Below are 14,706 nucleotides of genomic sequence, written 5' to 3'. Positions count from 1 at the left end.
CCTTAACCTAAACCCTAACCAACGGGGGGTTAGCGCCGCCTCTATACCCCTAGCGAACTAACCGCTTAGCGATAGTGTAAACGCCTTGGCGATCGGGGTTACGTAAAAACGTTGTAAAAACATTGCCGACAATTGGCCGAAATTAGTCTTGGCGGGACCTCTTTAACGTCTGCCACTGAAGCCCCTCCCGGGACTGTACAGTACAGCCCAACCCCCTCGTGGCAGGCAGATGTACGGATTACCAAGTAACCCCCGCCAGCCCCAATGCCGAATCAGTGGAACCCGCTCCGGGCGCCCGGGCGTGGGGTGTGTTCGTTTATTGGTGGGGATGACGTAGGTGATCGGTCGCCAAGCTGCATGAAATCGATTGCGGAATGCCGCCTGGTAACCGGCTTTCCACAATAAGACCCCCTATGAGGGTGTTCAACAACATGAGTTGACGCCGAGGTTGCGCTCCCCTCCAAACCAGCAAATTAATCGCCCGTGTTCAGGACGGGCCGTGCATGGAGGTGCCTTCTTCTTGATCTGACATCTCCGGAACTCCGTCATCCTGACGAGCGGGAATCCTGCCAGAGGAGAAACCTTGTCCCTCTCGGACGGGGTCCAGCACCAAGCTAGGGCGCGGGGTCTCTCGATGTCGAGAGGGGAACCATTGGTTTGTAAGTGCGGATTAACTAATCTGTGTTGCCGTTCTCGTTGCTGGCCTGCATCGAGGTCCCGCATCCGGGGAGGGTCGCACGCAGGCTGGACTTCAGGTACCTTCCGGTCAACACTCAATCGACGGGATACGCCGCGCTCTGCTTAATAAACCCCTCGTTCTGGGCTGCCTCTGGCATCCTTGCTTGGGCCCGAGATAGCACTGGAGTGGAGTGAAGGGCAAACTGCCAGACGATGACCTCGGGATGATGCTGTGGGACCGCTAAGACCTTGGTATGGATACTCAATGGAGTCCCAGGCAGGAGCTGACCGCGCGTCTCGCAGGCTGTTTCTGCCCGGCAGGTTCACTAACTGTTGCCTCGAGTACGTACTGCTCCTTCCGCCTTGCTTTGCGCATAGACTCCCTGCGCATCGCCAGGTACCTTCCACAGGAACATGCTTGAAGCCTGCTTGCCCCACAGTGGGGTGAGCGCTGAATTCGTGGGGCTAGAAGCTCCCGCAACCCAGAGCTGCCTTGTGATTTGTTCTCTGCATTACAAACTCCCACTCTCGTCAGCAGGAATGCTCGGCTCGTGGCATTCTCATGACAAAACGATTCGCGAGCTTCCCAGCGGCTCGACGCGGAGGCTTCCTTGTCCATGCCCTCCGCCCGCTTTTAGATCGCTTCTGGAATGGGACTCGGCGCTACTCTTCGTACACAGTGCCTCAACTTCAGGAGCGTTTAACGTTACCCGCCGGCGAACAGTCATGCTTCTTCCCCCTGAGTCGGCGACGCCCGGACAGGCGACGGAAAAGGCGCGCCCTTCGGGTCCTCGCCGTTCCTGGGTCACAAGTCTGCGCTTTCCCAATTAGTCTTGATTGGCAGGAGACAAGACAAATCGACACGTCCCATCACGGAGATCCCTCCGATCTCAGTGTTCCGGTATATCAGGTACCCCAGGTATACTCCAACAAGTATGGCGTACCTCCGAAGGCGACGGGTCTGTGCCGCCACAGCAGCCCGGCCACACTAGCATACGCGAAGGTACCAGTATACTTGCACGCTCGCTCATCAACCTCAGCGAGTAACCTCGACGCATTTGGCTTGGCTGATTACGGTATATATCCACTTCGTCGTTTGCGGGACTCAGAGGCGGCTACACTGTGCGAGCTGGAAGGCACTCCCCGCCGAATCCATGGGTCCATTGACTTATCCCGTCCCATCTCTTCCGGTAGCAACCTGGCCGGAACAGAGCGCAGGCACATCAGCAAGCTATATAAGTTCGTCATTCCAGTCTCTCCAAGCTTTAGGATCTAGCACTGCAACGGCCGGCAAAAATTCGCACAAAAAAGGTCAAGAACATGCCTAGCGTTCAGGAAGCCACTGGGGTGCTGCACGGCACCATCCCCCGTCTGGGGGCGATCAAAGAGAAGAAGGGGCTGCCAGATCTTCGCACGGCTGCAGCCGGCCCGAAGCTGGACATCATTGACATCCGCCACGCGGCGGTCGAGATCAACCTAAAGGCCGAGGTGCTCTCCATGTTTCACACGAGGGATGGCCCCAGGAAGCTACCCACACTCCTCCTCTACGACGAAAGAGGCTTGCAGCTGTTTGAGCAAGTGAGGCTTATTACCGTTATCTGGGAGCCTGCCACGGCGTGCCGCTCCCCACGCTAACTCGTTCCATCCCAGATCACATACCTGGACGAGTACTACCTGACCAATGACGAGATCGAAGTGCTCGAGTCCTGTGCCAGAGACATTGCCGAGAACATCCCATTGGGAGCCATGATCATTGAGCTCGGGAGCGGGTCAGTCATGCCTCGATGCCGCTCCTCTTGGTCCTTGGCTCCTCGGGCTGACTCGATCTCTCTGCGTGTGTGGCTTGTCTAGTAACCTCCGGAAGGTGAACCTCCTCCTGCAGGCCCTCGAAGACGCAGGCAAGAGCATCGACTACTACGCATTGGACCTTTCGCAGCAAGAGCTCGAACGGACCCTTGCTCAACTGCCCCCGTACCGGCACGTCCGCGCCCACGGCTTGCTCGGGACCTACGACGATGGGCGAGAGTGGCTCAAGGATCCGACCAATGCTTCGCGCCAGAAGTGCATCCTGAGCCTCGGCTCGAGCGTTGGTGAGTTGCTGCCGGCTGGGCCCTGCGCTGTGGCCGCCTGGGCTGACACCACACTCTCAATCTTGGTAGGCAACTTCGATCGAGGCGAGGCTGCTGCCTTCCTCAAGACTTTTGCCGACGTCCTCGGCCCGAGAGACACCATGTTGATTGGCCTGGACGCTTGCAACGACCCTGCCAGAGTGTAGTAAGTGTTGGCTTCCCGTTCCAAGTACCGTCAGCCAGGCTGCTGACGGTGAGTTAGCCACGCGTATAACGGTATGTGTCGACGCGCTGCGTTTCCTAACCTGATTGCTCTGACTCTAACTGCGCACCTTTCAGACAAGGAAGGCCTTACCCACCAGTATGCCACACTCATCGCGGCTTCTTCGGGTGCCAAAATGAACTCCTGCGGACTGTTGCTGACGAACCCAGGTTCATCCTGAATGGCCTTCGTCATGCCAACAGGGTCCTCGGCGAGACTGCCTTTGTCGAAGATGACTGGAAGGTCATCGGTGAATATGTGTACGACGCCGAAGGGGGCAGGCACCAGGCCTTTTATTCCCCGTTGCGGGACACGATCGTCATGGGCGAGCTCGTTCGGTCTCACGAGCGCATCCAGATCGAGCAGAGCCTCAAATACTCCGCCGCCGAGGCCCAAGTGCTGTGGCAGCGGGCGGGTATGACCGAGATCGCCCAGTGGCGGCGCCGCGAGGAATATGGTGAGTTAATTTATGCCGCTTTTCACTCCCTGCATCAGGGGTTGAGGCCGAGAACTTCCCCGTTCCAGCGCAGCCACATGCTTGGCTGCCGTTACCCCACGCTGTGGAACACGTGGGGCCAGTCATACGACACGCCGAGGTGTAAGTGAACGCCGCGGCGTGTCGTCACTGGCTTGCTGCTCGTGGGTGTCGGGCTGCGGGGTCAAGGTCAGGAACATGTTCTGCCCAAAAGTCTGGGCAGCTTGTTTTCCTCTCAGCTTTATCTGAATGAAAGTTATCTGAATCTCAAGGAACACTCCAACTAACATGATTTGTGCCGTGCAGGCCTCCATATGCTTGCCAAACCGAAAATGGCATTCAGCCTTGATCCCTCCGTCTACGCCCGCACTGCCCTTCCCTCCCTGGAGGACTGGGAAGGGCTATGGGCGGCTTGGGATGTCGTGACGCGTGAGATGCTACCTCCAGATGATTTACTTGAGAAGCCCATCAAGCTTCGCAATGCCTGCATCTTCTATCTCGGCCACATCCCCACCTTCCTGGACATCCAGCTCACCAAGACCACCCAACAGCCGCCCACGGACCCAGCTTATTATAGGGACATCTTCGAGAGGGGCATCGACCCGGACGTGGACAACCCCGAGCTGTGCCATGCGCACTCCGAGATCCCGGACGAATGGCCCGCCGTCGACGCAATCCTGGCCTATCAAAGCCGTGTGCGTGCCCGCCTGCAGAGCCTCTATGCAGAGGGCAATGACGCCATCCCGCGCCATGTCGGGAGAGCCATTTGGGTTGGCTTCGAGCACGAGCTTATGCACATTGAGACGCTGTTGTACATGATGCTGCAAAGTGACAAGACGCGGCCGCCGCCGCACGTCCCGGCCCCGGATTTTGAGAAGCTCGCCGCCAAAGCCCGGGCCGAGAGGGTCCCCAATCAGTGGTTCGACATCCCCGCGCAGGACATCACCATCGGGATTGACGATCCCGAGGACGGGACCGACCCGCATGCTCCCTATGGCTGGTAAGTCTTAGTCTGGTCTATCAGGGGAATGTATACTGAGAAGCGCTAGGGATAATGAGAAGCCCGTCAGACATGCGAGCGTCCATGCATTCCAGGCCAAAGGCAGGCCGATCAGCAACGAAGAGGTAGGCTTCTTATCGGGAGGATCTAGAGATTGCCGAACGTTGCGCTAAAAGATAGACCAGTACGCCCTATATCTGTACAGCAACCAGCTCACCAAGATTCCGGCGTCATGGGCGTATACCAGCGAGGCGTCGGTCTCAGATGCAAACAACGCCAGTGCTTCCAGCCACGCGAACGGGGACACCCGTGCCAGCGGCGACGCTATTGGCCAGCCCGATGGCGCACCCGCCGTCCCGGAGCACTTCCTCGAAGGCAAGGCTGTTCGGACCGTCTATGGGTTAGTGCCCCTGAAGCACGCCCTTGACTGGCCGGTCTTTGCATCCTACAACGAGCTGGCAGGCTGTGCAGCCTGGATGGGCGGACGCATCCCGACCTTTGAGGAGGCACGCAGCATCTACGCCCACGCGCAAGCCCTGAAGAAGAAGGAAGCCGAGAAGCAGCTCAGCCAGACAGTTCCGGCAGTGAACGGGTGAGTGTGCCCAGACACCGACCGCCCCCAACCTCTCTGGCGGCGGAGCGCTGTGCTGACGAATGCGAATGGCCAGCCATCTCTGCAATAACGGCGTCGAGATCTCCCCGCCGGCAACGCCCCCCGCGCCTGCCTCCGAGGCCGGCTGCACCGACGCCGACGCCGACGGGCTCTTCATCGACCTCGCCGGCGCCAACGTGGGCTTCCAGCACTGGCACCCGGTGGCCGTGACGGGCCGCGGCGGCTCGCTCGCCGGCCAGGCCGACGCGGGCGGCGTGTGGGAGTGGACCAGCTCGGAGCTGCGGCCCTGGCCCGGCTTCGCCCCCATGTCGTTGTACCCGGGCTACACGGCCGACTTCTTCGACGGCAAGCACAACATCGTGCTGGGCGGCTCGTGGGCCACGCACCCCCGCGTGGCGGGGCGCAAGAGCTTGTAAGTTGACTCTCTCTGTCACATTCACTCACTCTCTCTACCCGGTCTGCGTGCGTTGGAACAGACAGAAAAGCCTGGGACGGTCTGGGTGGTAGCTAACGAGCGGAATTTGACAGCGTCAACTGGTACCAGCGGAACTACCCGTACGCGTGGGTCGGCGCCCGGCTGGTGCGGGACCTGCAGTGAATTGAGGAGCTCTGTTTCTGCGGCGACGGCTGTTTGGTTTCGATCTGGTTTTAACTGAGACCGCGAGTTGGATCAGGATCAGCAACATATTGTTAACCAGTCCGCTCTCTTGGACCTGGCATCCGGTTGTTTCATTGATGTCTCGAGGAACACTCTCAGCTGATCCCCTGACGGCGGAGGGCAGCCGTCCTCCATGCTCCCACGCTCCTTGCTCGCACAGTGGCTGGATGTTCTTCTAGCCACGGCGCGGAATGTGTAGTTAAGAAGTTTTCTTATTCCGGTATCTCTTCTCCTGCGTTGCGCGATCCCAAAATCCGTTGTGATCGGCCACCGCGAGCTGGCGGCGGCGCAGGGCGGGCGCTCGTCCCAGTCCGTTGCACGCTGAACCCAGTGTGAAGGGTCCCTGCCGCAGAGAGCAGGCCTTTCTTTCCCAAACCCAATCGAATGTTCCCCTCTTTGGACTCCATGTCAACTAACCCCCCCCTTGGCCCCCTTTTTTTGACCCCAACCGAAACCGAAAACGCCTATAAAGCCCAAACGATGCTCTGAAACGCTCGACAGCCGGATTCTACTGAACATTGCCGACGCCAGAAAAGGAAAGGAACCGGCCCTCACAGATAGACATCCACCATCTCCCAGATAGCCGACGCCATCTTGACGCCCTGCTCGGTAATGAAGCCGTCGATGAGCTCCGGGTCGGTGTAGTCGACCTCGTCCTGCTCGGCCAGCAGGGCAGCGGCATCATCGGGGGCCGGGTCGACGCCGATATTGTCGAACTTGCTGACGTCCTTCTGGCGGACGCCGACGCGGTTGACCATCGGGTAGGCGATCGGGGTCTTGCGGCAGATCTTGTGGGTCTCGGCGGCGACGTAGAAGCGGCGGATGCCGCCCTTGACCGTCTTGGTCAGGTGGGCCAGCTGGGCGGTGCCCATGCCCGAGATGATGCCGCCGTTCTGCATGACCACCTCGGTGCCGACCAGCACCAGGTTGATCTGCTTCTGGTTGGCCAGCACGTACGCGACCTTGTGCGGCGAGATGGTCTCGACCTCGAGCCCGGCCGCGCGCAGCTGCGCCACGGCCACGTCGCTGCGCCGGTTGCGCCCGTCGACCACGTAGATCACCTTGAAGTGCTTGCTCGGGTCGGCGGCGGCGCGCAGCAGGATCTTGGTCACGGTGCGGCTGCCGCCGGCGGTCAGCACGATGCGCCCGTCCGACACGTAGCGGCTGCCCCAGAGGGCGATGTTGTCGCGCGCCATCTTGGCGCGCTGCGCGAAGAGCTGCTTGTTGTCCAGCAGGTGCTGCCGCGTCTGCTCGAAGCTGAGCACGCGGTCCGAGGCGCTGCTGCCGGTGCTGCCCTCTGCGGTGGGCCCTCTAAGCGACCGCAGCAGGTACTGCTCGAAGAGGTCGGCGCCGGCGAGGAGCGGGAGCGGGTTCGGTGTCGAGGCGAGCAGCTTGGCCTTTTCTTTCCGGACGACCTCAACGGTCTCCATGGCTGTTGAGGACGGCGTCGCGCGGAGGACCTCGATCAGGGACTCGATGGCGGCGACGCCCATGGTGAGGTCGCGGTCCGAGTTCAGGAGCTCGCGGTAAGTGCGCACGATGCTAGTGCGGTTAGCGGAGGTTGCTGCAGCGGGAAACGGGCCGCGGCACAAAGCCGTCGTGTGCTCACTCGAATGCGCCGGATCCATCTTCTTGTTGCGGTGGGTTAGAAGAGGCATGCGAGCGTATTGGCAGGTCTCGGGCGGCCGCCTCGGCCTCGTTCGATCTTGATGTCCCGGCAGCGGACATGGTGGACGTGAAGAAGACAGATGCACTGAATGGAGGAAGCGGACCGCGCAAGCGCATGCGCTGCAGCTTGGGGCCTGCAGCTGCTTTGCTTGTGGCGGGGGCAGACAGCGGTTATACAACCGGAAGGTGATCAAGCAATGACGACGGAATTACTCTTCGGCGCAGCATCAGTATCGTCTTGCTTCGGCGTTGCAGCCATCCATTCAGTGGGTTCCCACCGTGAGTCAAATGCTCCAGGCATTGAACTCGGCAGTTTTGCCGAGGCACACCGCCTTTTGCCCCGCTACTGGGGTCATGGGAGGGGCATGGCGGGGTTGTTGCAGAGACTCGGGGCGGTTGCGCCAGGCCCGGCACCGGCCTTCTGCCCGCCGAACCCCGGGAGTGTATAAACCGAGCCGGGTCGCTTCCAATTCCCCATCCCATCCTCCTTCAGTCTCAGTCACGAACCCTCTTAAACCACCATGGATCCGTCAGCGACAATTGACCCGGCGACCGGCCAGCCCCTCCCTCCAGACGCGATCGTGCGCGTGCTCCGTATGCTGTTCCGTCCCTTCACCTACCCACCTCTGCTAAAGCTCGACCGCAACAACTAACACTCTCCCCCCCTCCTGCCCCCACCAACCCAGACATCACCCCCAAAGTCCACGTCTACACCATCCCGCGCGGCGCCGTCGCCACCGCCGCAGGCTACGCGGCCTCGTCCTGGACCGCCGACCCGCGCAACCACATCTTCACCGCGCGCCTGCGCGTGCTCGAGACCTCCTTCACCACCTCCAGCCCCTCGCCGACCGCGTCCCCCTCCCGGACAACAACAACAACAGCAGAAGAAGCCACCGCCGCCGTCGACACCGACGGCACCGGCTCGACGACGCTAAAAGTTGACATCCTGCTCGAGGACCCGACCAGCGGCGCGCTGTTCGCGGCGGCGCCCTACACCGCGCCAGCGGCGGTCGAGCCGGCGACCGACAGCAGCCGGTTCTTTGCCGTGCGCGTGCGCGACCCGACGGGGCGGCAGAAGGCCACGCTCGGCGTCGGCTTCGAGGAGCGCGGCGAGGCGTTCGACTTCGGCGTCGCCCTGCAGGAGGCCGGGCGCGTGCTCGGGTGGGGTGGGGCCCATGGGGGTGGGAAGGGGCAACAGGGGAAGGGGGGTGGGCAAGGGAAGGGAGTGGTGCAACAACGGGGCGGAGGGGTAAGAGGGGACGGGGAGGAGGAGGAAGAGCAGGGGAGGAGGGATCTGAGTTTGAAGGAGGGAGAGACCATCACGGTGAATCTGAGCGGGACGAGGTTTGGGCGGCGGGTGGCTGCGGGGCAGTCGTCGCAGGGAGGGGGAGGGAAGACGGAAGAGGAGGGGAAGAGCCTGGCTGCGTTTGCGCTGCCGCCGCCGCCGCCGCCGAGCGCGAGGGAGGCGCGGGCGCAGAAGAGGTTGAGCGCGCAGCAATTGGGGTTTGATGACGGGCAGTTTGGGGAGTTTGCTTGATGATGGGTGGCCTTATTTTTTGGTTGTCTTGTGTCTGTCGTTGTCCAGAGCCTGGTTTGGCTTTGGAGGACCGTCCCGCGAATACCCACCCCATGTACGTACACCTGTAATTGAGAGCCGGCACAATCTCATGGCTATAAGAAAACATATGCGAGAACCTGGAAATCTCCCGCCGACGGCGTCCCTACCCCGCCATCGACTGCAAGCTGTTCCTGCGCGACCTGGACCACATGCTCTTGAGGTACGGCACGCTCAGCCGCTTGTCCCTCGCCTTGAGCGGCAGCGGGAGGTAGAGAGAGACCCTGCGCAGCCGCTCCCGCCAAGCCTGCGTGTTCTCGGAGTCGGCATCCAGCTCAGGATCCCAGCGAGGTGCGCCGTCGCTGTTCACTCGACCCGGCCGCTCATCAAAGCTTACCCCCCTTTCCTCCTCCCCGCCGGGATCGCGCTCCACGCGCTGACTACATTCCCCTTCCAACTCAGTTACGACCTCCCTCGAAACAACCCCCTCATCCACCCGACTCGCCGCGTTACCCTCGCCCACCTCTTCTTCCTTCCCGGGCGGCGGCAGGGAGCCGTCCGCCTCCGCCGCCTTCTCCTCCACCTTCTCCGCCGCCTCTACCTCCGCCTCTCCCGCCTCCACCTCCACCTCCACCTTCTCCTCTACCGCCTCCTCCTCCACCTCCTCCACCTCCGCCGCCTCTACCTCTGCCTCCGCCGCCTCCTCAGCCTCCTTCTTGCCACCCGACGACGCCCCGGACGCGCGCGACCAAATGTCCTCGGCAAAGACCACGCCCGGCGTGAAGCACGGCGACAGCGGGCTGAGCAGCGACGCGGAGCGCGAGCCGCACGAGAAGTACTCGGTCGCCGCCGCCGACGGCGGGGTGGTGGTGGCGGTGGTGTCCGGTTCCTCGTGGCAGGGGCTCAGGGTGCATGCGTCGCGGAGGGGTGCGGTCGGGGGGAGGGTGGTGATAGGCGGGGAGGGGGGATGATGATGTTGATGGTTATCATAGTCATAGAGAGGGAGAAGGGGCGGGTGCTGGAGGGGGTAGAGCGGTTGCAGCGGTTGCGGAGGTTGCAGCGGCGAGAAGGGTGGCAGGTATGGCTGGTGGTGGTGGGGGTGGTGGTAGTTGTGCACCTGCATCCAGCGGTCGCGGTTCTGCAGCTCGACGTGGATCTCGGTCAGGCGCAGCCAGATGAGCTGCTCCTGCTGGGTGCTCTCGGCGATCTTGGCCCGCACGAGCGTCGCCTCCTTCTTGCACCTCTTGGTCTCGGAGGGGCTGACGGCCGCCGCGAGTCGGGCCTCGACGGCGGCGTACCGCTGGAAGAGCCGCGTCGCGCGCTCGCCTTGCTTCCGCAGGTCGTGGAGCAGGTAGGCCTGCTCGTTGGTCAGCTCCTCCAGCGGCCGCGGGTCGAGGCTCTGCACCGCCAACATGTAGCTGCTTGCCGGAGACGGCGGTTGGCAACTGGCGACCGGTATGGACCGGCGTGCAGCTTGTTGCGGGCGAGCGCCCTTGCTGGCGCCCTGGTCGCTGCCAGTACGGAGAGGCGGAAGCGTCTTCGGAGACACGGATCGGGAGTTGTCCCTACCGGTTCCTGTTGCTTCAATTGAAGGCATCCTCGTAAAGCGTAAAAAAAGGGAACACGGCCGCGGCCGCTTGTGTCGAGGCTCTGCCTGATTTACTAGATCAAACAACTTCGAAGACGGCAACTCTTCAATCCGAGCCGAGCCTCGTGAGCCATGTCCGACGCAACGGTCTTTAAAGTTGGCAGTCGACCCTCGAGGTCGCACTGCGGCTACGAAGGACGCGCACAAAGGACAGGCGGGAGGAGTGCTGAGGCTGCGGGATCCCTGTCGTGCTTTGTTTGCCCTCCCTAGACGGCCATCAGGAAACCCGGAAACCCCGCCATGAGGCACACGGCTCCCTGGTTTTAAGCTGGTTGGCCGCCGGCTTCTCAAGGAAACGAGGTTCTCACTGGCTTTTGAAGGAAACAGAACCTACGGGTGCTACGGATGCATGCCGTAATGCTGACGGTCTTCCGTTTGCCGCGGCCTCTTCCGTGGCGTCCCCCAGCTGTGGCGTCAATAAATGCTGAAAAGAGGACTGCTACATTCCACAACAACCGTTCCCGGGCGTCCGCTCTAGAACGGTCGCTTCCAGCGCCCATGCTTATAGGCTGAAGCCATCATGCCTGGGCGGGTCGCAGAAGCGCCAGAGCCCGGCCGCCTCTGCTGCCTTCCGCACCGTCGAGATCTCGTCTGGCGTCACAGCGCGGTTTATGTCAGCATACCGCCTCTCGCTAGCGCGGTCGTTGCCGCCGCCTTTGTCGGCAGCCGGTTGCTTTGACCTGCTTCGGGGCCGACCGACGTAGGCGTCCGGATGGTACTGCTCCATGATATTGACGAAGCAGTCCCGGGAGACCTCGGTCGCGAGGAAGGCCATGATCTCGGCGCCCTCGGCCTCGTAGCCCGGCATGACGAGGTGGCGCACCAGCAGGCCCTTCTTGGCAATGCCGTCGGCGGTGAAGCAGAGGTCGCCGACCTGGGCGTGCATGGCTTTGATGCTCTCCCTCGCTGTGGCTGGGTAGTCCTCGGCCTTCAAGAGGCGCTTGGAGCTGGCGGGCGACCACAGCTTGAAATCTGGGAGGTAGATGTCAACGAGGCCGTCCAGCAGCTCGAGCGACGCTAGCGAGTCGTAGGCCGACGTGTTGTAGATGATGGGCAGCGTCAGCCCCTTGTCCCGCGCGTGGAGGATGCTCAAAGCGACCTGGGGCACGACGCTGTCACACAGGCTCAGCCGTCCCAGTCAAAGAAAGCTGCGCAGCCAATGGCGACGACGACGACGGAGGATGCAACCAGGACTCACTGCTCAGGGGTGATGAGGTTGATATTGTGCACGTTGCCCACGTCCTGCAGCTTGAGGTACCTGTGTCGTGTTTCCATGTCAGCCGCTCAGGTGCAGGGCAATTACACGGCGTCGACGCTGTTTTGGGAGTGACCACTGCATGCTGGAACGTTATCCCTAGGCTTCCGCTTTGCGAGGCAAACATACGCCCCCAAACTCCTCCACATTCACATCGTTCCGGCCGTGCGGGCCGCCCCTACGGGGGTCGTGTCTACGTACCAGTCCGCGAGCTCCTCGGGCGTCAAGTCCTGGCCGTTGCGCGTGTGGGCGATGTCGTGGTTCTGGCAGAAGACGCAGCGCAGGTTGCACATGCTGAAGAAGACGGAGCCGCTGCCATGGTGGCCCTGCACGCACGGCTCCTCGCCGAAGTGCGGCGCGATGACGTTTACCTTGACCTTGTCGCCGATGAGGCACATGCCGGTCGTCTCGAAGCGGTTGACGCCGCAGCGCCGCGGGCACAGGTTGCAGTTGCTCAGGTGCGCGTAGGCCTGGGACCGCTTCTTGGCCGCGTCGGCGGCGCTCAGGGCCATGTAGCGCGGCGTGTAGTCTTCGAGGAGAAACGGCGGGGCGAGGTGCAGGTGCCGCCGTCGACCGCTGGTTCTCAGCGTTTCGAGCTGTCTTCGTCGATCGAGACGACTGTCACAAAAATACCCTTCATACAACGCAGCAGTCCTCCGTGATCCGGCCCTCCGGCGCAAGGCCCAGCTGAACCCGCTTGTTGCGAGCATCTTCGGTTTACAGCAGCTCGGTGGCCTCGGTTGGGTGAAAATGACGATCCAACCGTACGGATAGAGGAGCTGAAGTTGACCTCAATTCACGGATTCCATTCTGCTGCGTCTGTCATCCGGATGTTGTTGTTGCACAGTAAAACCAGTAACTAAATTGGAACGTTACCGGTAGTTAGCTGGCGCACGCACCTATCGGCTGCCTACGGCGCTCCAAACGCATCACTGTCCATAAACGTGACACTCGTTTGCAACTAACTCCAACCAAACAAACAAACCTGGCCCACTTTCAAAATCGCTCTTCGCTATATGCAATAAAACATTGCCTACCCTGCCTATCGCTCCCGCTTACCTACCTATGGCTTGTACGCACCCTGCGGCACCCACAGTTACGCACCACTATAGTATCTACAGTTACGTACCCTGCGGTACCCACAGTTACGTACCTTGCAGCACCTACAGTTACGTACCCTACGGCACCTACAGGGGGTTATAGCTAAAGAGGTCCCGCCAAGACTAATTTCGGAGACTGCCGTTTACAAGTATTTACAATCGCCACGGGGTAAGCGGGGCCACGACGACTTCGAGCAACATCAACAACGAAGAATCGTAAAGACTCGGAGCAGCAACTTCGCGAAACCTCAACCAAATCAAAAAAAAAGAAAACTAAAATAACCTATACCCTAACTATAACCCCGATCGTAACTATAACCTAATCCCTAACTAGCGGGGGGCTGGCCCCCCTGTACCCTAGCGAACTAACTAACCGCCTAGCGATAGTGTAAACGCCTTGGCGATCAGGGTTGCGTAAAAACGTTGTAAAAACATTGCCGACAATTGGCCGAAATTAGTCTTGGCGGGACCTCTTTAGCCATTAGCCCTATAGGGCAGTTACATACCGCGGTACCTATAGTTGTATACAATCAGCTATAGAAAGTTATTAGCTAGCCTCTTTATCTAAATATTGCTATATCTTAGTAACCACTTAACCAAATATTGTACAATTTGGAACACTTTTACATTATACTTATAAGTATATATATCTAATTTCAGATTTGGAATATCGCTTAAATAGCGTAACTTAACTTAAATTGAAGTAGTAAAATTTTAAGCCTATTAGTTAACATTATTTAAAAGGTATAAAATGTATTATATAAAATATAGAAAAATTAAATACATTATATCTACTATTGAACTAATTAAATATATAGTTTAAAGCTATAATATTATAACTGGATTTAGTATTTAATTTTTAAATATATAGACTATATATCTTAGAAAAGAAAACTTATTAATTTATCTTTAGATAACAATAGTAGATTTACTTAAATCTAATTTTAATATCTTATTTCTATTTTAAAATATATATAAATATAAATTTTAACCCTAATTTACTAATATATTATAACTTATATAAATTTATCTCTATTATATATAGCTTTTTCAATATTGTATTTTATTATAACTACTAAGTAATGTTCTTTTTAATATAATAAAATCTATAAATCTTTAGTATATATTAACATTATTTACTATAACAAAGTTGTATCTTAAAGTTTATTAAATAAATAATATTGTAAAACCTAATATAGATATTTCTAAGTTTTATAGTATAATATTATATCTATACTTATAGTTATTAGAATGTAGATTTTAATTTCGTGATTTATATTATTTTAATTAGCGATATACTAAATTGTAGTAAATTCGCTCTATTGGTTCTGATTTTATTGCAAAATGAAAATAAATGAGGTGGCTAATGACTTTCTATAGCTGATTATACCTACCTAATGTTACACATAGTTGTAGGTCACCTGTGGCCACCTATAGCCAACTACGTATATGTAGGTCCACTGGGCCCACTAGGCCCTACAATAGCACTAGGCCCTATAACAGTGCATAGGCCACCTTACGTATAGGCTACTACACTCTTATATTTAGGTAGGCACTTGCTTATATCCTACACTTACGCAGTTGGCCATAGGTGGCCACAGGTGACCTACAACTGCGTATAACACCTAAGGTACCCTGCGGCACCTACAGTTACATACCCTGTAGCACTTATAGTTACGTACCTTGCGGCACCTTGTCAGGAGCAGGGGCTCCTAGAAGGAAGGG

The 14,706-nt window shown here is 58.3% G+C and overlaps 5 protein-coding genes across 5 annotated transcripts; 3 read left to right on the top strand and 2 right to left on the bottom strand.

Moving 5' to 3' along the window:
* Nucleotides 1–1,215: 1,215 nt before the first annotated feature.
* Nucleotides 1,216–2,318, top strand: THITE_2115903 (uncharacterized protein). Its single transcript, XM_003653390.1, has one exon. The coding sequence runs from the start codon at nucleotides 1,999–2,001 to the stop codon at nucleotides 2,311–2,313; it is 315 nt and encodes a 104-aa protein (XP_003653438.1). The 5' UTR covers nucleotides 1,216–1,998; the 3' UTR covers nucleotides 2,314–2,318.
* A 1-nt stretch (nucleotide 2,319) lies between these two features.
* THITE_2115901 (uncharacterized protein) lies at nucleotides 2,320–5,296 on the top strand. The gene is made up of 8 exons (XM_003653389.1): nucleotides 2,320–2,768; nucleotides 2,838–2,952; nucleotides 3,010–3,023; nucleotides 3,087–3,108; nucleotides 3,180–3,466; nucleotides 3,791–4,484; nucleotides 4,534–4,609; nucleotides 4,670–5,296. Exons 2-8 carry the CDS (start codon nucleotides 2,909–2,911, stop codon nucleotides 5,078–5,080), a joined length of 1,548 nt encoding a protein of 515 aa, XP_003653437.1. The 5' UTR covers nucleotides 2,320–2,768; nucleotides 2,838–2,908; the 3' UTR covers nucleotides 5,081–5,296.
* Nucleotides 5,297–5,751: 455 nt separating this feature from the next.
* THITE_2115897 (uncharacterized protein) lies at nucleotides 5,752–7,363 on the bottom strand. Its single transcript, XM_003653388.1, has one exon. The coding sequence runs from the start codon at nucleotides 7,246–7,248 to the stop codon at nucleotides 6,307–6,309; it is 942 nt and encodes a 313-aa protein (XP_003653436.1). The 5' UTR covers nucleotides 7,249–7,363; the 3' UTR covers nucleotides 5,752–6,306.
* Nucleotides 7,364–7,822: 459 nt separating this feature from the next.
* THITE_2115895 (uncharacterized protein) lies at nucleotides 7,823–9,224 on the top strand. Its single transcript, XM_003653387.1, has 2 exons — nucleotides 7,823–8,017; nucleotides 8,110–9,224. Exons 1-2 carry the CDS (start codon nucleotides 7,945–7,947, stop codon nucleotides 8,958–8,960), a joined length of 924 nt encoding a protein of 307 aa, XP_003653435.1. The 5' UTR covers nucleotides 7,823–7,944; the 3' UTR covers nucleotides 8,961–9,224.
* A 1,524-nt stretch (nucleotides 9,225–10,748) lies between these two features.
* Nucleotides 10,749–12,726, bottom strand: THITE_2115893 (uncharacterized protein). The gene is made up of 3 exons (XM_003653386.1): nucleotides 12,083–12,726; nucleotides 11,825–11,884; nucleotides 10,749–11,738 (listed from the first exon to the last, which is right to left on the bottom strand). Exons 1-3 carry the CDS (start codon nucleotides 12,391–12,393, stop codon nucleotides 11,129–11,131), a joined length of 981 nt encoding a protein of 326 aa, XP_003653434.1. The 5' UTR covers nucleotides 12,394–12,726; the 3' UTR covers nucleotides 10,749–11,128.
* Nucleotides 12,727–14,706: the final 1,980 nt, after the last annotated feature.

The sequence above is a fragment of the Thermothielavioides terrestris genome, chromosome 2 (genome assembly GCF_000226115.1).
Source record: "Thermothielavioides terrestris NRRL 8126 chromosome 2, complete sequence".
NCBI classification, from domain to species: domain Eukaryota; kingdom Fungi; phylum Ascomycota; class Sordariomycetes; order Sordariales; family Chaetomiaceae; genus Thermothielavioides; species Thermothielavioides terrestris.
This window is presented reverse-complemented; position numbering and strand designations above follow the sequence as displayed.